The sequence below is a fragment of the Heteronotia binoei genome, chromosome 4 (genome assembly GCF_032191835.1).
Source record: "Heteronotia binoei isolate CCM8104 ecotype False Entrance Well chromosome 4, APGP_CSIRO_Hbin_v1, whole genome shotgun sequence".
Classification (NCBI taxonomy): Eukaryota; Metazoa; Chordata; class Lepidosauria; order Squamata; family Gekkonidae; genus Heteronotia; species Heteronotia binoei.
The window spans coordinates 74,523,780-74,549,257 of record NC_083226.1 but is presented as its reverse complement, the minus strand read 5'-3'; the positions used below and the strand labels follow the sequence as shown (position 1 = coordinate 74,549,257).

The 25,478-nt window shown below is 44.4% G+C and overlaps 1 protein-coding gene across 2 annotated transcripts in view; it reads left to right on the top strand.

Annotated features, from left to right (window-relative positions):
- Positions 1–25,478, top strand: part of FRMD3 (FERM domain containing 3) — a 208,801-nt gene that overhangs the window by 168,685 nt on the left and 14,638 nt on the right. For both annotated transcript variants that reach the window (XM_060235396.1, XM_060235398.1), the window contains 8 exons: positions 4,759–4,846; positions 8,295–8,383; positions 11,366–11,429; positions 12,841–12,929; positions 20,249–20,323; positions 20,889–20,957; positions 21,864–21,985; positions 23,633–23,776. In XM_060235396.1, the coding sequence (XP_060091379.1) occupies positions 4,759–4,846; positions 8,295–8,383; positions 11,366–11,429; positions 12,841–12,929; positions 20,249–20,323; positions 20,889–20,957; positions 21,864–21,985; positions 23,633–23,776 (740 nt within the window). The remainder of the gene's footprint in view (positions 1–4,758; positions 4,847–8,294; positions 8,384–11,365; positions 11,430–12,840; positions 12,930–20,248; positions 20,324–20,888; positions 20,958–21,863; positions 21,986–23,632; positions 23,777–25,478) is intronic.

Below are 25,478 nucleotides of genomic sequence, written 5' to 3'. Positions count from 1 at the left end.
GGCCTTGGACACTTAGTGTCTATTTGCTGTGGCATCATACAATGATGATGATCATGCAGATGTTGAAGTTCAGCATTCGTTTTGCCTGCAGTGCGTTGTTGCTACCTTTTCTTGTCATATTTAGCCTTGCAGCTTTTAGCATCAGCGTGTACTTGTTTTGTGATCTGTCATTTTTGGCCTGGCATGGCTTTGTTATGGTATACCATGGAATATGTGCTTCAAGGTAGCTGTTTTCTGTAGAAGTGATCTAACTTCGGCTTTTCATCTCCTCTCCGCAGCCTCTGCCTAGGAAAAGTACAGTCTCCACATTGGAGAGCAAAGCAAGAGGGAAGTGACCTCAGCAGAGTATAATGACACACAGTCCACCCTGCAAAGCAGCCATTTTCTTCAAAGGAGCTGATATCTGTCATCTGGAGAGCAGTTGTAATTCTGAGTGATCTCTGGCCCTCACCTGGAGATTGGCAGCAATGGTTCTCCATGAGGAAATGGCTGGTTTGGAGGGTGGAGTCTATGGCATTGTACCTGTCTGAGGTCCCACCTCTCTGTAAGCCCCACCCTCTCCAGGATCCATCCCTCAAATCTCCAAGAATTTCCCAATCCAGGGTTGCCAGTCTCCAGGTGGGACCTGGAGATCTCCCACTTTTACAACCGATCTCTATCTGGCAGATATCAGCTCCCTTGGAGAAAATAGCTGCTTTGAAGGGTGGACTCTATGGTATGGAACCATGTTGAAGCCCCTCCCCTTCCCAAATCCCACCCTCTCCCAGATTCATTCCCAAAGTCTCCAGGTATTTTCCAACACAGACCTGGCAACCCTTTCCCAACCAGGAGTTGGCAATCCTATCCCAACCTGGAGTTGGCAACCTGTCTCCTTCCCAGCCAACCATCAACCTACCTTTATCTGACTTCAGCTTTCCATCTCCTCCCCTCTCCCTGCAGCCTCTACCTAGGAAGTCTTTCTCTGCAGTGAGGACCAAAGCAGCTTACATCATTCTCCTCTCCTCCTTTGGATTTGCACAACAACCCTGTAGTAGGTTAGGCTGAAAGTCTGTGACTGGTCCAAAATCACCCAGTCAGCTTCCAGAGCAAGAACTTGGGTCTGACAGACCCTGCTCTGAAGCACTAACTGCTATGCCACACTTGCTGTCAGAGGTGGGGGGAGGCTGCTGTTGAACAGTAGCAAGCAGCCAGGCCTAGTTAAGTCATGCCAATCAGGTGGCATTAAGTCACCGAGATGGTGGTGCCAGGCCTAGTGTAGCCAACCTCCAAGTGGAGCCTGAAGATCTCCTGGTATCACAACTGAACTCCAGACAACAGATCTCTCTCTCCCTGAAGAAAATAAGTGCTTTTGAGAGGGGACTCTATGGCATTATTTCAGCTGAGGCCTCTGGTTTCCATAAGCTCTGCCTCAAAATCTCCAGGAATTTCCCACCAACCTTGAGCTAGCAACCATAGTCAGGACTGGGTTCTCCCACAAAGGCGAAACTGCAGCTGGTGCAGAATGCCGCGGCCCGGCTGTTATTGGGTCTCCCAAAGTGGGAACACATCCAGCCGGGTCTCCGGACTCTGCACTGGCTTCCAGTGATATACCGAGTCCGGTACAAGGTGCTGGTTATTACCTTTAAAGCCCTATATGGCCTGGGACCTGCCTACCTGAAGGACCGTCTCTCCCCACATGTTCCCCAGAGAGCACTGAGGTCAGGAACACAAAATCTCCTCACTATCCCCGGGCCAAAAGAAGCCCGTCTGAAAGCCACCAGGGAAAGGGCTTTCTCCGTTATGGCCCCCGTATGGTGGAATCAGCTGCCGGAAGAGGTGAGGGCCCTGCGGGACTTGGCGCAGTTCTGCAGGGCCTGTAAGACGACCCTCTTCCGGCTAGCCTATACCTAGCCTACATTTAGCTAGGATAACAACTTGAGGAAACTGGCCAGCCATCTGTTCACAGGAAACTGAATTACTCTGTTTTAATGTTTTAACTGTTTAACTATTTAACTGTTTTATATTTGAAATTGTTTAATTTTAAGTCTGATTAATTGTTGGAAGCCGCCCTGAGCCATTCGTGGGAAGGGCAGGATATAAATCCCAAATAAATAAATAAATAAATAAATAAAAGAGGCCTTGAAAGGGCCTACTCCTCCTGCCTTTTACTGGCAGAACCAAGCTTGGACTACTATAGTTGCCTAGTAACAGCCACTGAGGAAAAATGGAGGACCCAGCAGGACAGGACAATAGGACAAGAAGGTGGCTTTCCCAGTGCCCCAATTTTTGTCTGTCATGGGGCTGAAGAGATTAAGTGACATGCGGCTCAGCCAAAGGGAGGGTAGGTGAGTCATCACCAGTACAGCATGGCTTTTATATCTATAGAATTTATCTAAAACATTTATATGCCACCTTTCCACACAGTTAGGATCCTTAATGTGCTATTCAGGTGAACATACAAAAGTTCCTACTGTGGTTGTTCCCCCTCCCCCAGATTATATTCTGTCTGTTTACAGAAAAAGCATTTACAACCTTATTTGTGAATATTTTTTAAAAGACAAACACTTCACTGTGTTATGTTTTAAATGTGATACAAAGTGCTAGACATATTAAAAATGGGCTTGTAGGTGATCCATATCTGAAAAATAAAATTTAAGAATTAAATTTTTGTTTGCTTCTTAAACGATTAACATGGCTCATCTTTTATTCTGTATGCAACTAGTATGCCAGAAGGAACCTATGTAGGAAGGAATCTTACTCTTTTGCCCTTTCTCTATCTGTTTCCAGCTAAGTGTGAGTAGTGTCAGGGTCATCAAATGTGACTGACCATGATATCTAATTAGATTCAAATTCAGCAGCACCTTAGAGACAGTAAACAAGTGAATGCTGTAACCTAGCCTGAGAACCTACAGTGACAAGGAATTCAAATGGAATTCTACAGCTGAGCATGTTAGTTAGGAGTGCAGTTTCAGACAGTTGATTAGAAAGGTAAGTTAAGAGAACGTGAGGATCAAGAAGGATCCCAATACAAACCTGAGGAAAATAGCTCCTAATAAAGGGGGGTGATCCCTAGCCCATCTGAAGGATATAGCTCCTAGTAAAGGCGAGAAATCCCTATCCAGTCTGACAGAAATAGTTCCTAGCAAAAGGGGATGATCCCTATTAAGTGGTTAAGAAGAGAAATTGGAACTTGTGTAGATGTTCCTGCCTTCACCAACTTAAGAGTCTTCGAGACAAAGAAGCTTATGATTGTTTATTGATGCAGAAACTGCCAAGAAATCTCTCTCCTCAGTGTTTAAAGACATGCCTGTATAATTACACAGTTACTTATTTGTGACAAATTGTTTGTATTTATTCAAAGTCACTTTGTTGCCTGTTCACCTCCTAAATCCTATACCTGGTATCTACCTGACCATTTCCCTATATAAGTACAATAAACCAGTTTGTTAATTTTGAATTACCATAAGTCTGTCATGTGCCATTATCATACAAAGACAAAAGAAGGATTTTTGGCTGGTCTTTCAGATCCCTAGATTGGGTCAGCATATGTCTATATACATTTAAACATGAACTACCACAGCCACATGAACTGGGTGGAACATGAACTACCCAGCCAAAAAGAAGATAAAAAGATCCTAGGAGAATTGTTATAGAGATGAACAAGATTTTCAGGGTATAAGCTTTTGAGAATCAAAACTATAATCAGAAATGAGTAGGAATAGAGATCTCTTTTTAACCCAGAAGGTGGGTGGGGATGTTGTAAAGAATGCTTGTAAATATAATGAATATTGTAATCAGCTTGATTAGAACAGAGAAGAAATGCTTTGGGGCAGAAGATTAGCACCTGCAGTGAGAAAGAATGCTGGGTCCCTATTCAGCCCTGAGGGGATCCATTGTTCTAAAGTTGTGAACAATCTCACATGGTAATTCCCCCACTGATTTTTGAGTGTTGTAGCTTTTAATGCTAGATTTATTCTTTTGCATAGGGACTGACCTGCTTTGTTGCCCATTTGAGAGTGGCAGTGAAAATCAGATTGCTTCAAATTATCTGAAATGTAGCCATTTGAACTGTGGTTGCAGAGGATATGTTGCCATATTGTGGCTTTTAAAATATATATAGCTGCCTGGTTTGAAAAAGTGTCATTTGCAGTCTTGTGAAAAGAACAGAGCTGCTATGGACTGTGACAGTTAACAGAACAGACATTAACATGAAGCTGCAGGCTACAGATGACTTTAATCTCGTAACACCCATAAATAAAATGGATGCTTTGGCTGGTACAAATACCATTAGTTGCCTGTTGGTGAGAGCCTGAAAGGGGGAGCATATTACTGCCATCTTGAAATAGCTTCACTGGTTTTTCATTTGCTTGAGTCAGAGAGAGAGACAGACGGACAGAGACAGACAGACAGACGAACAGACAGAGCCAGCAACTACAAAAATATTCTTGCTTGTTTCCAGAGCAGGAAGAAATACATTTTAATCTGGGTTATTCCTTTAAAATAATTTGAGAAGCAGATGATGGGAAACTAACACTTCAGTTTATTTCTTATTAAGTGTTAACTACACCAAAAGAAGGATACTTGATAACCCCCTGATTAACTGCACAGCTCACTGGAGTCCTGAGAGAATGCTGAAAGCATCCAGGCTTAATCCAAAAAGGATTAGGTGCTAGGACAGAGTAGCGGACAAATAATATGAAACATATCCTGTTTCTGGGATGACTATCACTGGTTAATTTATATTTTTCTTACATAACATTTTTCTTTTTCTTTTTTCAGCGGTCAGAGACCAGCTGTTGCTGAGTTTAATTTATTACTGAAAGCACATTCTTTAGAAACCTATGGTGTTGATCCCCATCCTTGCAAGGTAAAGAGTTTATTTTCAAATACACAGAAATTGTATGTTCTGTATTTAAGGCTTGATCAAATGTGTCTTTAGGCACCCAGTCTTCTTTTGAGTTCATTGCTCTGTATGGAGTAAGAATGCCAACATGGAGAGTATGTTAGCAGTAGGAAACATCAATGTACTGAGGTGTAGCACGTTCAAGAAGAAGGGGAAGTTCATACCATGGGGACTGGATCATTCCTTTTATCAGTAAAACCCCATACACATAGTACATTAAACATTCTCTTTTGAATTATATAACAATCAAATGTTTTATATTTTGTAGATCCTGTCAAGTTCAGCATCTGACAACAAATAAGCATCTTCTTTACTCTTATGTTTTATTATGAATATAAATTGCCTTGTAGCAGATAGAAAGGCAGGATATACATCTGATAAGATAAGAGAAAGAGAACCAGTGTGGTTAAGAGTGGCAGACTCTAATCTGGAGATCTGGGTTTGATTCCCCACTCTTCCACATGAAGCCAGCTGGGTGACCTTGGGTCAGTCACAGTTCTCTCAGAACTCTCTCAGCCCCACCTACTTCACATGAGGTAGGGAATGCAATTGTAAGCCACTCCGAGAGATCTCTGGAGACATCTGGATTGTGGCAGATTGGTGCTGCTGATACTCTTAGATCTATCAGCAGCATTTGATACGGTCGCTCATGAGGTTTTGGCCCATCGCCTCACTGATATGGGGATTCAGGGATTAGCTTTACAGTGGCTAACCTCCTTTCTCCATGGTTGGGGACAGAGGGTGGCTCTTGGGGGGGAATTGTCCCAGCTTGAATGTGGTGTGCCACAGGGGGCAATCCTTTCCCCATTGTTATTTAATATCTATATGTGCCCCCTGGTCCAGATGAGATATGGGCTGGGTTGTCACCAGTATGCTGATGACACCCAGCTCCATCTGCATATGGATGGCTGTCCAGACTCTGCATTGGACTAACTGTATGGGGCACTGCAAGCCATGGCTGGTTGGTTGCGTCAGAGCCGACTGAAGTTAAATCCATCCTGTGTCCGGATCGGGGTAAGGCAGGACGTTGGATCAGACTCTCACCCTTTGATGGTATTCAATTAGTGCCGACAGAGGTGAAGAGCTTGGGGGTATTCCTGGATGCCTCTTTATATAGAGAGGCCCAGGTTGCCGCCACTGCAAGGGCCGCCTTTTTCCATCTGAGATGGGCCCCGACAGTTGGTCCCCTACCTTACCCCCCATGATCTAGCCACAGTGATTCATGCAATGGTCACCTCCAGATTAGACTACTATAACTCTCTCTATGTGGGGTTACTTTTGATTCTGCTCTGGAAACTCCAGTGGGTGCAGAACGCAGCAGCCCAGTTACTGACATTGAGGCGTATCCGGGCATGGATGCAATCAGTGCTGCATGAACTGCACTGGCTATCCCTTAAGTACCAGATCCATTTCAAGGTGTTGGTCCTTACCTTTAAGGCCCTTCACGGCCTGGGGCCTGCATATCTTCAGGCCCGCCTCTCCCCATATGAGCCCCCCCCCCGGCTCTGAGGTTGATCTTCTCATGATCCCTGGCCCTAAGGACGTCCAACTGGCTTCAATGAGGGCCAGGGCCTTTTCAATCCGGGCCCCTACCTGGTGGAATGAGCTCCAACTAGAGATCTGGGCCCTGCGGGACTTATCCAAGTTTTGCAGGGCCTGCAAGATGGAGCTCTTCCACCAGACTTTTAATTGATTCAGCTGGTGTAGTCATAACTTCCCCGCATGACCCTACTATCAAGATGCTCAAGTTTTTGCTAAAAGCTTCCAGCCAATATGCTGTTGTCTGGTTAGTTTCCAATTGTGTCAATTATGTTTTTTTTATTTCATGTGACTTTTTTTGTACTTATGATATTGTTTAATTTGATGTGGTTTGTTTAATGTTGTAAGCTGCCCTGAGCCCACTTGTGGGATGGGGTGCGGTATAAATTGAAAAATTAAATTAAATCATTTGGATAGTGAAAAACAGGTTATAACAAACTAATACCTCCTCCTCCTCTTATTTCTTCCTCCCACCTCTATATAAGAATGCATTTTGCTGTCTGCTCATAGCGCATCCCCTATATGAAATTTCATGAGACATCAAATGGTGTATCATCAATCATTAACTGGCACCAGTAAATCTGACCCAGTTTGGCAGTGTTGATTGGCACTTGTAAATCTGACCCAGTTTGGCAGCGGTAAATGCTAGAATGCTAGTGTCAACGATTTGTTGATATCAAAACAATTGTAAAGGGCTGGATGGAATGTTCTGTATATCTGTAAATTGTTTGGTGGTGTTCTAAATTGCAGTCAAAGTACCTCTTTATATTAGGAAACAGTGTTTTCATCCTTGTGATCTCTTCCTAATGCTAATTTAGGGACTAAGGGGACACTTGCAGGGAACAATCAGTGAGGGTAGGTGTTATTCTCCCATGCACTGATAATTTCCTGCAATGCCCTCCTCCCCACAATCATTTTGTTCCCAAATTGGTTCTGAAACCAGAAATTATCCTGACTGGTGAAAAAATGGGCTTGGAAGAAATTAATATTTATATGGTAGACTTTTTTTCATGTAGACATTACAAGTTAGACATTTTTATTCATGGCAATGTTAGGACACCTTGGATGATGTGACTTTCTGGTACAGATAATGCTGTACATGTCTTTTCCCTCACATGGGTTTTGCCTTTTGGAATGTTTATATACTATCAAATTCAAACTAGAGTATCAGAACCTAGCTTCCTGGACTTAGGCACCTTAGCTTTTCCTAACTTTTCCCTTGACTTTAGTAACCTCAAGGGATAGAAAGAAAAGGCTGAGCTTTGTTGTGTATATCAGGTATATGTCATATGCTTAGTAACAGACTTGACTGACAGTTGCATTAGTTCATGTGGATGGAAAAAGGTACCTAATGTGTGAATTCAGTCTTGTTCCTTACAGTGCACTCTAATTAGGTATTTGGTTAGGTTTGTGTATTGTATACCAGATGTTTTGATGAATTTACATTTGGGATTGAAGTTAAATAAATAAAAGGATTTTTAAAAGAACAACTGTCTTTATTGATGCATTTGGGGAGCCAGCTTCTCTCCCTTCCCAGATGAATACAGTGGGGTTGGGAGTGCATAAAAAAGTTCCTGCACCCCTCATTTCCCCAACACAAAACATCAGGAAGGTGCTCACAAACAGGATCCTAATGGTGTCATGGAGGAACCAGTTGGGTCTGGTCAGAAGCATTAGGGCTACCTAACATTTAGAAGGTGAGAACAATCAGTTGATAATTTCTGCACCTGTTAAGGTGTGCCAGTTTCTTTACCACTCACTAGCAAATTCACTGGATCTAAGTGGACAGAAATATATGCTATATAAACATAGAACTTTTTGTTTGCCCCCTGCTAATGTTTTTAATTTATTTTGTTCTGTTTTTCCTTTCAAGGATTCAACAGGGACCACAACATTTTTAGGATTCACAGCTGCAGGTTTTGTAGTTTTCCAGGGGAATAAAAGGATACATTTGCTAAAATGGTGAGATGACATCCTGAGAACTATTTGTTAAAATATACCTTAATTTATTCCCTTCTAGAAACAGTTTGATTCATTTCAGTGTCTTTTCTTTTGAATCTAAGTGATGTAAAATTATTTGACTTGCTATTGTTTTCAGCACATTTAAATAAAAAATGTGGACATAAATTTTAGTGAAGGATATGGTGCTCAGAAACTGAGTATTAGGGAAACAGTGTGCTAACATTATAAGAAGAATGATGCTGGCACTTGAACTTCTATGGATGCCATACATCCTGCTTTACAAACACCTTTAATCCTGGTTCAGCCCATCCCCAAACTGATTTTCTGCACTAGAATCACAGAATCATAAATTCATAGAGTTGGTTTCTATAATTCCATTATTCAAGTGTAGAATGCCAGTTTGGGGACAGGGCTAAACCAGGATTAAAGGTCTAGTGTGGAATTGGCCACTTTTCTAATCCTTCTTTGAGGTTCCCAAAACACTTGCTATTAAAACAATAGCAATATTAATGAAAAGTATAATATTGTTGTGCCTTGGACTGAAAAATCCATAAGGAAGTGGTAAATTATTAAGTTAATTGCATGTCTTTCCCCCTTGAATTAAGTGATTTTGATTTTAATTTGGTTGTATACTAGTTTTGACTGTAGGAACATGCATTTGGATCTACCCAAGCTGAAAATATTTTGGCATCTCAGGAAAATTTGGGGGAAAATTCCTGAGAAAATCTGGCTATATTTGGGAATTACCAGTAGATCCAAAACCAGCAAGAGCTGGGATCTCAGCTGTTTGTTGGGCTTTTGCAGTCCCTTTACACTTTAAAGAAACTGTAGGGCTGATAACAGATGGCCAGTTCGGGGGCGGGGGGGCTTGCAGCTGCCCTGAAGAAAGCTGCCCAGAAGAAGAATGCCCTGGAGCTTCCGGATGGTGCTGGAGGAAGGGGCGGGTCTTGGGCGATCGAGGAGCATCTGGAACGCTCATGTGCCCCTGCTCGCGGCTCCCTGGGCACTTGTAAGGCACTCTCCAGCCTTCCAGATGGCTGGCCGCTACCTCAGAGCTGCCCTAGCGAAAGGGTTACTTTTTGAGGTGGTTGGAGCGTCTCTCAGGACGGGGTAAATGCAGGTCGGGGGCGGGCAGCAGATGTCTCTGAGTCAACCCAAAGTGCCAGTCTGTAATCAGCCTAGAGGTCAGCCCCTGCAGGCTCAGTTTGGGACTGGCTAACTTCTCCAGCAGCCCAGTTTAAACTGGGCTGCAAGAGAAGTCAGTCCAGGATCAGCCTCAGATGGGGCTGGCTTTTCTTGCAGCTTGGTTTCAACCAACCTGCAAGAGAGGATCAGCTGGAGCAGTGAGATCTGAGAGCTTCATGCTGCCTCAGCTGGGCATGGCTCCTCTTGAAGCCCTGTTTAAACCAAGATGCAGGAGAGGATCAGCTGGGGTGGTGGGAGCTGAGAGCTTCATGCTGCATCAGCTGGGGCTGGCTACTTTTGCAATTGGGTTTAAACTGACCTGCAAGAGAAGTCAGCCAAGAACTGGCTGGGGTGGCAGGATCTGAGAACTCCCCTCCACCCTGGCTTGGCGTTGGCTTTTCTTGCAGACCAGTTTAAACCAGGGTGCAAGAGAAGTCAGCTCATGATCAGCTGTATCCATGGGGAGCAGAATGTTCCCCATGGACACAGCTTCTGGTGTGCAGTTCTACCCTGCCATTTTTTCTTTTTGGGGGTCTGTTGGACCCCCAACAATTCAGGATTTCTGAAATATTCCAGATCCAAATACCACACAGATATTGGAATGCAGGATTTTGTTTGGGGAAACCTTTTTTTTTGGCTAGTTCAGTATACCTGAACATCAAAAACAACACATTCCTATTTGACTGGTTAACCAGCTGCTGTCTACAGAAAAGATCTGGCCATTGTGGTGCATGCCCTGGTTACATCTTGTTTAGATTACTGTGGCTTCTGTGTGCAGCTTCCTTTGAAAAGTGTTCAGAACTTCAACTGGTGCAGAATGCTATAGCTAAGCTGTTGACTTGGGTGGGTGGTAGGGACCATATCACTCCAGTTTTGGCCCAGTTTGGTTTCCAATTTGTTTTTGGGCATAATGCAAGGTGCTGGTCCTGATCTTTAAAGTCCTATATGATTTGGGAGCACCATACCTACACCCTGACGGATGTAGTCATCTTCTGAGCCTCTGCTTCAAGTGTTCTCACATTCTGAGATTAGGCTGTTGGCAACAGCACAGGAGAGGGTCTTCTTGGTTATGCCACCAAATTTCTGGAAATCTGTACCCTTCTTTTGCCATTTTCTACCACCAAGTAAAGAATTCTTTGTTTTCTTTGGTGTTTACTGAGTGATCTTTCCTTTCTGCCCAGCTTTTTAATTGTTGTTATGCTTAGTATGTATTTTAGCTCTGTTTTTAGTAGTTTTATGATATGCTTCTTGCTGGTGTTAAAAGTTTAAAGAGGTGATTTTATTATATATGTTTTAATTTATTAGCCACCTTGGTGGCTTTTATGAGGGCTGAATGGTAGGATATAATATTCTGCCATATATATGTGAAATATCCAATAAACTGAGGCTGCCTTATACACAATTAATGAAGTAAGCTCCAGTGATCTCAGTGGAACTTAATTTTTTTTTAAACACATAAGATTGGTGCCAGTCTGCACTCCTATTTTTGCTTACTAGAAAATCATTAAACTTCTGCTGTTTGCTGCTGACTTCCTATCAGGAACAGGACATGTCTCTATCCATAGATTGCAATCTAATTTTTGAAAACATAAAAGCAAAGCATTTTGAATATATTGAATTACACTGTCTTCTTACTAATACAGGTTTTACTAAATTACATTCTTATTTTTTCTATTGAAAAATAATTTATTCTACAGCAGTTTGCTAAAGGTTTATGAACTGGATATATTTGCATGAAACTACTAAATACCCTTTTAAAACTGTTCTGTTTTTCTCATTTCAAATTCTTGTTTGCAGGTCTGATGTCTATAAATTAAAATTTGAAGGGAAGACATTTTATGTGATTGGAACTCAGAAGGAGGTTGGATATTTCATGTATATTAAATTATTCCGGTTTGAAATGTGGGTCTTTCTAATGGAAAGTGTGTATATTTGCTTGTTTTCTCACAAAAGTGCTGCATTGCATGTAGATAGGATTGCCAACATATGCTTTGAAATAAAAGTAGCTAATGCGGTTTATTTGTTCCTGGTAGTCTAATTTTATATATTAAATATTGTTTAAATGTGTGAATGACATGGCAACAAATAGACCCTGAACTTTTAAAAATAATATAGCTACAGGAAAAAAGTCCAGAATTGTTATGATTTGGTTAGGGTTGCCAGCCTCTAGGTAGGCCGTGAGAGAATTACGTCTGAGCCTCCATGTGAAGAAAAAATATATATATATATTTTTTACAAAAACCTTATATAAGTTTATCTCATTCAACAACCATCACACTTAATAACATCCAAGTCAGACCTTAAAATGTACATGGAACAAAAATAGTAAGAACAGGAACATCCCAAAGTGTTTCATCCATATAGTTCAAAATAATGTTGCAGTCACAACAAATTTCACTATTTCCAAAATTTCACAGCAAGGGGGTGTTCTCTGTCCCACAGAATGCTGGAATCACACCATTCAGTATTTTGGTCCAAAAGAAGACCAGAGCAACTTCCCAAAGATAAGGCAGCCATGGCTGGAAAAGCAAACAAGTTTCTGGATGCCAATAACCTTGTTTCTGTGGCGAGCTTTTTTCTTTTTCTCTTCATACAGAGGTTCAGTCTTGATTCTCTCACATTTTTCCGTGTTTCTCACTTGTGTTGTCAGCCTCCAAGTGGGGCCAGGAAGTCCCTCAGTTTTACAACGGATCTCCAGCTGGCAGAGATCAGCTCCCCTGGAGAAAATGGCTGCTTTGAAGGGTGGACTCCATAGCACTGTACCATGCTGAAATGGCAAGCAGAAACTGTTTTTCTGAGGATCTTGCTTGCCACAGGAAAGAGGTGGAGTAAGTCGCAGCCCTGAGGCAGCTAGTGTGAAATCAGATGGAAGTGGCGGGGGCAGGGGGAAGAGCTCTGATGCCGGAACAAGCCTACTGGGGAATCGGTCCTAGTTTATATAGTCCAACCTTCCACAAGACCCCTACAGGTCAAATGTACATGGAACAATAGTGGCTCTCTGAAGCTTTCAGGTCAGGAAAATGGCAATAGAAGGAGGTTTAAATGCCCTTCCTGCATTCCATGGTCCCAATCCAAGTTTGGCCCCCATGCCCATGATTTTTAAACCCTCCCAAATGCTGAGAACAATGTTGATGAAATCCAGTGTCATCCCAAAGTCTTATCCTATCTGAGAAAGGACTAGTCAGAACCTGAGAATCATGCCTTGATACCCAGCTAAGTCTTAAACTGGGGGGAAAATCTTTCTTTGTGTTTCATTTCCCTCAAACTCTTAGAAAAAGGCTATGTTGTCATTCCATACCTCTACACCAGCAGCCTGCAAGCATCTTTGGAAGTGTGGAGTGGAAAACCAGGCTTTTTATAAGTAAGTAAATGTATGTATGTATAAGTAAGTAAATGTTATGTATAAGCAAATGTGTATACTTATCCCTGCTGGCTCTGAACTGCTCTTGCCTGCTGTTGCAACAGGAGAACATGGTCAGGGGAGGGGGAGGGGAGTAGATCCAGGTAGGTCATGTTGGTCTGAAGCAATAGAACAAAGTAGGATTCCGGTAGCACTAACAAAGTTTTATTCAGAATGTAAGCTTTCGTATGCATGCATACTTCTTCAGACAATGGAATGGGGGGAGGGGGTTTGATGTTCCAGATGTAGTAACATCACTTATAGTCACTGATGCGTTAGGAATTCTCTGATCTCTATGTTTATTAAAGAGATTAGGGGAATGCCTAGAGCAGGAGGTCTTTGTGACATCAGATGATCACCCAGAATTGACATAATCAGTGGCATTCCTCTTCCCCATGCTCCACCCCTCTAAAAGTTTTGTGAAATTGTCAGCACAGGGGTAGTAACCCTAACATACATCATATACCCAGTGTGTTGATGTATAGTGACTGAGACTTTCTTCACATTATAAAGACAAGATGCACGTTGATTCTTATGCAGATCAGTTTAGTGAAGACTCTGCCACAATATGAGATTCACACTGTGGCCTTTGAAGTGGAAAGGAAAGAAGGATCTTCTTCGTGGTCTCTGTGCAGTCACACATATGGGTAATCCGCAGGATCTGTCCTGACCTCGGAGAATTTCAAAGCAATCTTTAGCGTAGCTCTGGCGCGCCTCCCTCTCGTCCTGGGGAGGAGGCATCGTCTGCGCATGCCTGGACGAGGGGGAGGTGCTTAGCCATCCAGTTTCTTCTTTACCGCCGACCGGATCACACCTACCTCGTTGATTCTCCCGATTCTTCACTGCAATCTACATCCAACGCATCCTTTCTTCGATCTTCACCTCTTCTTCACCTTCTGGTATCGTATATAAAAAAAAAGAGACTTTCTTACTGTTTTTCGGCCTTTCCTCCCCATCCCTCCCCCCCCCCCCCGGGCGGATGGAAGGAAGAGACAAAATAACTTTCAAACGCTGCATCCGCTGCGCTTCCAAGATCCCATCTTCGGACGGCCATTCCCTGTGCCTTTTCTGCCTCGGGGAGGCCCATCGCACGGATACCTGCGTGCATTGCAGCCAGTTCGGAAACCAGGCTCGCAAAAACCGCGCCGCGAGGCTCAGGAGCCATCTTATGGAATCCTCCCTGCGACCAACCATGCCCCACGTGGCACAGCAGCCATCTTCCCCACCTCTCTGGGGGATGGCGCAGCCGGCAGCTTCCGTGGCTCAAGGTCCCTGTAAGCTTAAGTCCGGGAAGCACACCAAAAAGTCCGACGACGCCAAGAAGCGCCGCCGCTCCGACTCCGCTCACGACAAGACCCCGAAGAAGTCTAAAACGGGACACAAGCCATCCGACCCGCGTGCAAAGACCCCGGGTTCGAACCCGACCACGAGCTCGAGCACAGCAAAGCCGATGCCGTCGATCCCGATCGCGAGTTCCAGCACCTCGATTCCGAGAACACCGGCCTCGAAATCGACATCGACTCCAGCTATTACGCCACTAGAGATCGTCCGCATCTCCTCCAAATCCCCATCGATAACCACCTCTCCACCACAACAGATACTCGATGTCGACTCACCCGCCTCCACTAGAAGCCAACGACGTGATACGATCGACCCACACGCCTTCCAAGACGTCCGTACCCAACCACTGGAAGCTCACTCTCTAACCCGAGACCCTTCGACCCCGAGAGACATACCACCTCGTCCTCACACACCACGATCTCGCAGTCGCCAGCGATCTCGCAGCCACCGGAGAGAGAGATACCATTACTATTCTCCCTCGAGGTCCAGATCGCCGTCTCCTCGGGACCGAAGACGACACCGAAGATCCCCTTCCTTCGACGCCTACCACCACTCGGACTCAAGAGCCCGCTCCTACCGCAGCCACCACGACTCTCCTCGCTACCAGGACCGCGTCGACTCAGCTGATCGGACACGATACCGAGACCTGACTCCGGGCAGGCAATACCCCCGCTACGAGGAACTCCTTCGGTACCGTCAAGAGCAGCCCCAATTTAACTTCGAGCCGAAGCTGATCTCACCGACTAGGTCCACATCGGCCGCTTCCGCCAAACAGCCCCCGACCAGGGAACCTCCGACCGAACTGCCTCACGAGTCCGATGACGACTCCGATGCGGGACTCTCGGACTGCCCACTCTTCTGCTTCAGATCTACACTCCCCGGCCTCTGATATAGCCAAACCAGCGGACCTGTCACCATCAGAAGGCCCCAAGTCGTACCTTGACCTCCTATCAAACATGGCAAATTCCCTGAACATCAAACTTAACACCGACGCACCCAGAGTCTTGGATGTCGTGTATGACTTGGTCCATGCGGACCTTCCTTCAAGCTCTTCCTTCCCAATGCTCCCCGTCCACCTTGAAACCCTCAAGGAGGCATGGGATAAGCCTGCATCAGTACCTCCAACTTCTAAAAGGATGGAAGCCCTGTACAAAGTGCACGCACCCGAATCGAAGTTCTTATTCAGCCACCCACCCCCGAACTCGATGATTGTGCATTCTTCATCGAAGTCGAAACAAACAAGGCACCCAGTACCCCCAGAGAGGGAAGGCAAGAAGCTCGACACTATTGGCAGGAAGATATACTCACTAACCACGGCCACAACCAAAATACATAATTACATGGCGTATTTCTCGGCCTACACATACAACCTAACAAACTACCTCAATACCTTGATCCCCTCCCTACCTGAGGCATCCCAGAAATCAGCTGCCAATGCTCTTCAAGAAATAGCCAGAGTGAGTAAGCAGCAGATCAATACAGCACGTCACGCTGCACAGTGCTCTTCCAGAACCCTCGCTTCGGCCATTGCCCTACGCAGACATGCGTGGCTCAGATCCTCATCCCTCCAACCTGACATTAAGTACAAAATTGAGGATCTACCTTTCGATGGCCTAGGCTTGTTCAACGTGACTACGGACGACATTCTTACGTCCGTAGACGACAGCAGGAAAAGAGCCAAGAGACTAGGCATCTCACAACACCAACCTCACCTCGGCAGGCAGAGGAACTGGAAACCAAGCTATTACAAGACTTCTAGGTCCCCAAGACAGCAGGAAACATGGAGACGCAAGCCTACACAACTGAAACAGCCCTTTCAGCACAGGCCACGACCTCAAACATCTAAAAAGGCCCCAGCTACCTCCAAATCGTCTCTTTGACCATCCTGCCTCAAGACATCCAGGCCCCCCCCCCCCTCAGCCAAACCCCCACCCACACACACGACTACAGCCATTCTTCCCCGCATGGGAGGCCGTAACATCGGACTCATGGGTCCTGGCCATCATACAAAGGGGATACATAATAGAATTCACATCCACCCCAAAACATCACAGATTCCTCACCACACCACCATCCGCGCCCTTACAAACAGAAATCTCATCCTTGCTGGACAAGGGCGCGATAGAACCGGTGCCACCACAGTACCATTGTACCGGATTCTACTCCCGTTACTTTCTGGTACCCAAAAAGGATGGAGGACTCAGTCCCATCCTTGACCTCCGCAAACTCAACCTCCATATCACTTACAAGAAATTCCGCATGATTACCCTTCAGTCAATCCTGCCACTCATTCCAGAACAATCCTGGATGGCATCCATAGACCTACAGGATGCCTATTTCCATATTACCATCAATCACCATCACAGAAGATTCCTCAGGTTCGCCATCGGGGAACAGCACTTCCAATTCCGCTCCCTCCCCTTCGGCCTATCGACAGCACCAAGAGTCTTCACAAAATGCATGGCTGTGGTGGCAGCAGCACTACGTCAGCAAAACATATCAATCTATCCTTACATAGACGACTGGCTGATCGTCGCCCACTCAAGAGAACAGCTCCAACTGGACGTCTCCACTACCCTCTCCCTCCTGGCCACACTCGGCCTCCAAGTCAACCTGTCAAAGTCCAAACTAACTCCTACTCAGACAATCCAATTCATAGGAGCAGACATCTCTACGGTTTCTCAAACAGCTTCCTTACCACAGGACAGAGCACGCAGCATCCAGTCGCTGGCCAGCGCAATTATCACCCACCGCTCGCAACCAGCCCTCACATACCAGAGGATGCTGGGCCTAATGGCAGCCACTACGGCAGTCCTGTGCTTTGCAAAACTTCACATGCGACCTCTGCAACTATGGTTCATCAGGACTTTTCACCCTCACAGACAGCACCAGTCCACGCTGCTGACCCTCCCACCACACATCATAACGTCCTTAAGATGGTGGACGATAGAAAGACACCTCCGTACGGGAATGCCATTCAAGCAGGCACCCCCCTCCGTCATCGTCACCACAGATGCCTCCAAGTGGGGATGGGGAGCCCACTTGGGGCACCTTACAGTTCAAGGCCAATGGACGGACTACGAAAGCTCCCTCCACATCAACTGCCTAGAACTACTTGCAGTCCACAAAGCTCTGAAGTCCTTCCTACCGTCACTTCAGAACAGCCACGTGCAGGTCACCTCTGACAACATCGCCACGGTCTTCTATATCAACAGACAGGGCGGCACAGCCTCCGCCAGACTCTGCAAGAGGGCCCTAGCACTATGGCACTGGAGCATCAGCCAAGGCATCTTCCTCACAGCCGTCCATCTACCAGGAATAGAGAACGTACAGGCAGATGCCCTGAGCCGCCACTCTACCAACAACCACGAGTGGACCGTCAACACCAAGTACATCCGTCGGATCTTCAAGATCTTCGGTACCCCGGAAATAGATGTGTTTGCATCCCCATCAAATGCCCAATGCACCCATTTCTACATGAGAGGACCCCCATCCAAACTCTCCCGAGGGGATGCATTTCTTCAGTCTTGGAAGGGAACTCTTCACTACCTCTTCCCTCCAATTCCACTCATCACCAGAGTCCTACAGAAGATACAGCTGGATCGCACCAACTGTATCCTGATAACTCCCTGGTGGCCACGTCAACCCTGGTTTACCACCCTGCTACTCCTGTCCAACAACACGTTGCTACCACTTCCACAAGCACAGGACCTACTCTCTCAACAACACGGCAAAGTCCTGCATCACAACCCAGCGTCACTCAAGTTGACGGCCTGGAGAATCAGTTTCTAGACTTCCCCCCTGAAGTCCGTCACGTCTTAGTGAATTCCAGGAAGCCATCCACCAGAAAGTCCTATACACTCAAGTGGAAACGCTTCACTCACTACGCCCTACAACATAACTTTGACCCCAACCGCGCTAGCATCTCTCAAGTCCTATCCTACACCCTAGCGCTCTCTAAGATGGGACTTTCCTACTCCTCCCTGAAGGTCCATCTGGCAGCCATTTCTGCCTTCCACCCTCGCATCGAGGGTGTGACAGTTTTCTCTCACCATGCCACCAAGGCTTTCCTCAAGGGCATCATTCGCCTACACCCCCCAATCCGTCAAATTCTACCGACTTGGAGCCTCTCTCTCGTGCTAAGTCAACTCATGAAGCCACCCTTTGAGCCCATGGCCTCTATCCCGCTCCACCTACTGTCCTGGAAGACAGCACTACTCACGGCACTCACCACGGGCAAGAGAGCTAGCGACATCTGTGCTCTCAGAGCAGACCCACCGTACACGATCTTCCATAACGACAGAGTGGTTCTCCGCCCCGACCCTACCTTTCTACCTAAGGTCGTCTCACCCTCCCACCTAGGAAAGCCTTCAATTCTACCAGCCTTCTTTCAGCATCCTACGGATACAGGCCAGAATGCCCTTCACAACCTAGATTCCCGCAGGGCCCTGGCTTTCTACATAGACAGGACTCGACAATTCGAAAGGACTCGAGACTTTTTGTCACATATGCAACTCACAACATGGGCAACAGAATATCTGCCCAAAGACTCTCCAAGTGGCTCGTGGCCGCCATTAAGTTGTGCTACCAACTGGCGAAGCAGCCACTCCCGGAGCACATACGAGCGCACTCTACCAGAGCTGTCGCTACCTCGTCAGCATTCCTAAGGGGCATCCCAATAGAGGACATCTGTGCCGCCGCAGTCTGGTCCTCTCCGTCCACCTTCGCCTCGCACTACGCTCTTGACGTTCGTGCTCGGCGCGACTCGTCCTTTGGACAAGCCATACTGTGTTCCATCTTCGACTGACTGGCCGTGAGTAACACTCTCGTTAATCTCTCTCACCTAACCTCACACCTTCTTACAGGTCCAGCACCCTCCTCCCGAGGGAATAGCTTGCTAATCACCCATATGTGTGACTGCACAGAGACCACGAAGAAGATGGATAGGTTTCTTACCTGTAACTGATGATCTTCGAGTGGTCATCTGTGCAGTCACACAAACCCACCCAGCCTTCCCCGCTGCTGGACACTCATCGTGGACACCTCCACCTGTTCGGCGGCGGGAAGAAACTGAGTGGCTAAGCACCTCCCCCTCGTCCAGGCATGCGCAGACGATGCCTCCTCCCCAGGACGAGAGGGAGGCGCGCCAGAGCTACGCTAAAGATTGCTTTGAAATTCTCCGAGGTCAGGGCAGATCCTGCGGATTACCCATATGTGTGACTGCACAGATGACCACTCGAAGATCATCAGTTACAGGTAAGAAACCTGTCCTTCCTCTTAATGCCAATTAAAATATGTAACCCAATAGTATATATTTTATGTATAGTTACCACACAGAAAGTTTTTTTTTAAAAAAAGAATAATAATTGCACAGTGCAATCCTGTGTCATTTCTCCATCCAGAAATGCCTTCCCCCAATTGCTGTTACCCTGACCTGCATGAGTCACCCAGCAGGCCAAATAGCAACTCTGGTGGGCCATTTGAAGTAGCCCTGAAATTGGCAAGTGTTTGTACACTGAATTTGATTTGCAAAAACCTGAACTAGATTTTGTAATCGGAACTGATGTTGGATTGGGACTATCACTGCTAACCTATGTACTTGGTAATAGGTATTTATTTATTTAAACATTTTTATCCTGCTTCTTCACAGCATGAAGTGACTTATGAATTTAAATAAAAACATCTACAACAAAACATCAGTAAAATTATTAGGCAACACATAATATACATAACACACAAAGGATACAGTCCTACAAGACTTCTTGGGAGTAAGTCCCACAGAATAAAAAGGGACTTATCAGTGAGTAGACCTCATTCAGATAGCTACTAAAATCAATAAAATCAAAATTCAGCATAATGAACAAGCACTCCATAATCAGTTTGCCTATTTTCTGCTTCCTTGATAATGTAACAGGCTTTCTTCCTTTGTTTCTTTGAAGGTATGCAAAATCCAGCCAAATCAAAACTATGTCTAGCAGCAAAATAATTTTTAAAGGCAGTAGGTTTCGATACAAGTGAGTATATCCTGATCTCAATAGCTGTATTGTCCTTTTGCTAATTTCCAGGAACTATGTGGGGGCAATCAGTAAAGATTCAAACTTTCTTCTGAAATCCCACTAAACAGTGGTTGCCACCTCTCTTGGTAGTCTTACAGTGCAATCCTATGCAGAGTTACGGTACTTCAATCTAATCTTATTGATTTCAACAGTGTTAAACTGGAGTAATTGCATAGGAGTGTGCTACTAGCCTATGCTGTCATTCTTACCTGTATCTAATTAAACAGAAACCTTCAGTAGAGTGGAGAAAGAGATGAAGGAACACTGCATTTGCTAGGCAGTTAGGTGGAGGTTATTTTGCCACCCAATAGAAGTATGATATATTTTGGAAGACCTACTCACAGTTGTGATATTACCTGGGAATATTTCTTGAGGCCTAAGTTAATTTTTAAAGATAGAACATATTTACCTAATCTGATATCTTTAAAAATAGACATTAATTGATTTAAGTATTTAGTTACTCCATGGAAATAAAATCTTCACCTTAAAATAGCTTGTGTATTAATATTGTGCTTTGTTACAGTGGAAAAGTTGCCAAAGAGGTTGTTGAAGCAAGTTCTAAAATCCAGAGGGATCCTCCTGAAGTGCTAAGGTACCTTTGGGTTTCAATAATGCCTACATAAACTGCTTTCAGGAGACATGCATGGTAATCCTACACAGAGATGTTCTAGTCTAAGCTCATTGGCCTGACCTGGATAGCCCAGGCTAGCCTGATCTTATCAGGTCCTGGAAGCTAAGCAGGGTTGGCCCTGGTCAATGCTTGGATGGGAGACCACCAAGGAAGTCCATTGGAGCAGCCTGTCACTCAAAGGCTCTCTGGCTCCATGAGTCATTAACCTTTCACTGTCCATCACATGTTTGTTTAGCACTTATGAGCTTTTTAAAAATACGGTTCATCACAGCTTCTGATAGAAAGGGCAGTAGAAAGCATAGTGAGGATATTTCCATTTCTAGAGCTGCATTCTAGACTGTTTCTAGTTAATTAGCTTAGGGCAATTCAGTTGTTCAGAAAAGGAAAGGCAATAGGGTTTCTCATTGACCAGCATAGTAGCCTTAAGCTTTGCAATAGTCCCAAGCAAGTGAAATAAATTAAGACCTACAGAATTGTGACAATAGAAAATTCTACTTTGTACTTTAGTACTGGGAGTCACAAGACAAACTGGGCTGACCAGAAAACACAGCAATTCCTCACATTTGTTTTGCTATCCTTGTTAGTCTGTTACAGTCAGTAGCAGAGACCTTAAGGCACTTTAGAGACTAACACATTTTATTTTGGAGTAGCTTTTGTGAGCCAAAAGGACCTTTTCAGAGTTCTCTTTTATTTGATGGTAATCTGATTTACACAAAGCTCACAAAAGCTTTGTGTAAATCAGTATTTTGAAGAACTTATAAAGAGCTACTACTGTGTTTTCTGCTATATGTCTTGCAACACAGCTATTGTATTTTGATTCCAACTATGTTTGGTGAAGAGCTTCTCTTTTCACCTTCTTTCTCTCAGAACCAGCATGATGCAAAGTCGCAGTTTTCATTCCTTGAACAAACAGCTCATCATTAATATGGAGCCCCTGCAACCTCTCCTTCCTTCCCCTGATGACCAGGAAGAGGTTCCCTCTGATGAAGGCAAGTCTAGGCCTCACATAAAATATAACAAGCATAATCAATCAGATAAAGTGCAGAGACATTTTAGGGAAATGTACACCAATCTGAAACATCATTTTCACTAAGCAATGAAACAGCAGGACTGTTTTGCTATTAATATTCTGCACATGGAAATGGAAAAAAGACCCCTCAACAAATACTAAAAGTTATTCAACATGTAATCAAAATGTTTAGATGTATAAGTTGCTTTGTTCCTTATGCAATATGCAGGAAACAATTGTCTTATACATCCTTATCAAAATCCGGGGCAACATGGATCGATCCATTGATGGGCAACAGAATAACAGATAACATACAAAGCTATCTATGGAGTCATGCAGTTGAGGGCTGAAATAGACATGAGAACATGTGATATGAGCATGAGTTTGGGTTGGGTGTCTCATGTGGGGTTAACAGCCAAGCCCAGACAAAGTTGTAAGTAAGCTGAGGCTTGATTGAGATTGAGTCTGTGGTATTGGGGAAAGGGATCTACCATGCCTATTTTGGCCCTAGATTCTCTAGCTTTCTTGAGTGCATTTTCTTGTAAAAACATAAAGAAAGAGAAAGAGATTTCATTTTGTTGTTCTTTAGGCTCCAAGAACAACAAAATGTTGTTAGAGCAGAGCTTTTTTCTGCAGAAAAAGCCCAGCAGGAGCTCATTTGCATAGGCCACAGCCCCTCACATTATCATTGTTTTACAGAGGGCTTTACAGAAACTCATTTGCATATTAGGCCACACCCTGACACCAAGCCTGCATTCCTGCTCAAAAAAAGCCCTGCTCAAGAGGGGTAATTTATTATTAATAATTAATCCCACATATCCTGCCTTTGTTTCATCATGGAACACAAGGCAGCTTATAGAGGGCTCCTAAGAGGTCTCTCACCCCAGGTGGTCACCAGACCTGTTAACTTTTCAGCAATGTTTTTTATAGTGACCTCCAACCATACCCTGTGATAGATATGTCAAAATTTGTGAGAAAGAAAGAGCAGTTGAGAAAGTGTGAAAGTAATATAAAGAAATGTGTGTAGATTGCTGAAGATCAAAATTATAAAAGTGGTGGCTTAATACACCATGTGAGGAACCTGCATTTGAACTGTCATGTATTTCCTGTGAATGGATTTGGAACCTGGTTTTGGCTAAAAGGTAGGGTGAAAATATAAAATAGAGAAAATAAATGTGCCGGTGGGGCAATAGTGCTCATTTTCTTTTTCAAACCAAGCTAATTTGGGATGTAACCACTTCACTGTGTCCCCCTTCTTCTGTTATCCCTGGCTCAGAACCAAACATTCCTCTTTCTAAATAAAACATATAAAAGGGGAGATCTTAGTATACATGCATGTAACTGGATGTCTCTCTTCTCCCTTCTTACTGCCTGGTTCACCCTTTTTGCATGACTACAGATGAATGAGCAAAAGCTCACAATTCTGTCTACTGTGCTCCTCTACGGCATGTAGACTATTTCTGTCTTGAAAAGCTTCTTGGCTATTGCCTCTTGCTGGTCCTTAGAGTGCAACTGGGTTCCTTTCCTAGACCTGGCAAAGCCTCCATCTTATTCAGCTAGCTGGTTGAGAAGCTTCTGTTGCTGGATCCTTGCTCTTACTTGTGCTGCTACTTTTATCCTCTGGCAGGGGAAGACCCCGCCATCAGCTCTCACCTGGTCCAGCATGATCCCACCCCTGTGTTTCTTCCTGGAAGTCTTGCAGCTTGGGAATCTGGCTGTTTCTCCAGGCCCTGTGATTCTCCCTCCCATGTTCGTGCCCCCAGGTGTCTTGGTGAGTGATGGTGGGGTGGCCTGGGTATGGGGTGGTTAGTGGGTTTTTGGGTTTTTTTGCATCATCATGTATATATGTTGAAATGGTGGAAAAATTTATGACTACTTAGAGCATTTATGTATTGGATGGAAGAAAAAACAAGAAGACTGTCATAAAAATGAGGAATATTTTTGTCATAGGAGCATAGCCATGGTTCAAAGTTAGGGCTGTGCTCAAAACTTTCACTTATAGCTATCTGACTTTGTCCTAAAGACTGTCTTCTGGATGCTGTATTGCCAAACATCTTTGAATTGGGAATAAGATGGATATCTTGTTGCTGGCAGACCTATGTGGATTCCATTTGCTAGTCCTTTTTGTTCAGTTCTGCTCAGTTTATTTAATGCACTCATATGTACTTGTGCAGACTGCCTTGAATTAATATCCAGTACATTTTCCCTTAGTCATTAAATTCATGCAGGGGTTGATGTTTTTGACGTCTCCAGCTGAGAGGATTTGGTGAGTCATGAACTATTATTATAGTTCTGATGAAGCTGCTGGAATTACCTTGGATCTCTGTGATCTCATGTTTCTTCTAAGGTTGTTTTGCTGACGACAGGGACTTGTGGAGGTAATACATTTGGGGAGAAATTTCTTTCTTAGTTCTATAATAACCCTAATTGCCTTGCTACAAATAAAGTGAGGCAAATAAACAAGTTCTTTAAATATATTGGTGCAGCATTATAGTGGTATAATCTTGCCATGACATTCTCAAAAGCAGAGCTTGCATTATGGAGAGCTCCAGTCATATTTTTAGCAAAGCTGGCATTTCTGTTGTGAGGAAGTCACATTCCTCTGATAGGAAACTTGCATTGATGTAACAATATCCAGAGCAGCTAAATGGACATTCCATAGTTAGAGGGTCTATACCTTGGAATACAAGTTACTGGGAACAAACACATATACACTACAACAGATTGTGTTGACAGAGTTCAGCAAGCTTCCCTTTGGAAGTTCTAGTTAATAAACAACAAAGACTTTTCAAAAAATCGGGTACTTCTCCCAGTGTTTTAGAAAATTGTTTGCATTATTTGTTTAAAAGCAGAACGATTTCAGTACATCTTTTGGAAAATGGGTCTTATCTGTTGTTCCCCTGGATGAAGAGGCATGCATGCATTGTTCCTTCTAGGGTTGCTAATTTTGAAAATTCCTGCAGATTTGAGGGTAGATGCAGAGGAGAGGGTGGAGCTCAGAAGGAATGTGATGTCATAGGATCCATTCTCCAAAGTAGCTATTTTCTCCCAGGGAACTGTTCTCTGTAGTCTGGAGATAAATTGTAATTCTGGAAGAACTCCAGGTCTGACCTGGAGGCTGGCAACCCTACCTCCTCCACTTCCTCATGCATAACTCAGTGAACTCCAGCTACCAGTGAAGTATGAATGTGTGAGTGAATCACTTCTCCCAGTATCTTGGATTCTAAGCCTTGATTAAACCCAGTCAGTGGAGGAAAATTCCAGTTAACCTGTACTTACATCCATGCATCAGGGTTAATCAGAGCTAGTGTTTAACAACAATTCTTGGTGTGAGAAGGAAGTGGGGAGAAGAAAGGCTTGCTATAGTTTTCTCTGTGTTAGGTGTCATTGGAGTAAAACAGTCAGGTCTGAGTGCATCGGGAGTTCCCGTGCTAGAAATATCTTCTTGATATTATACTGATGTCATAATTGGA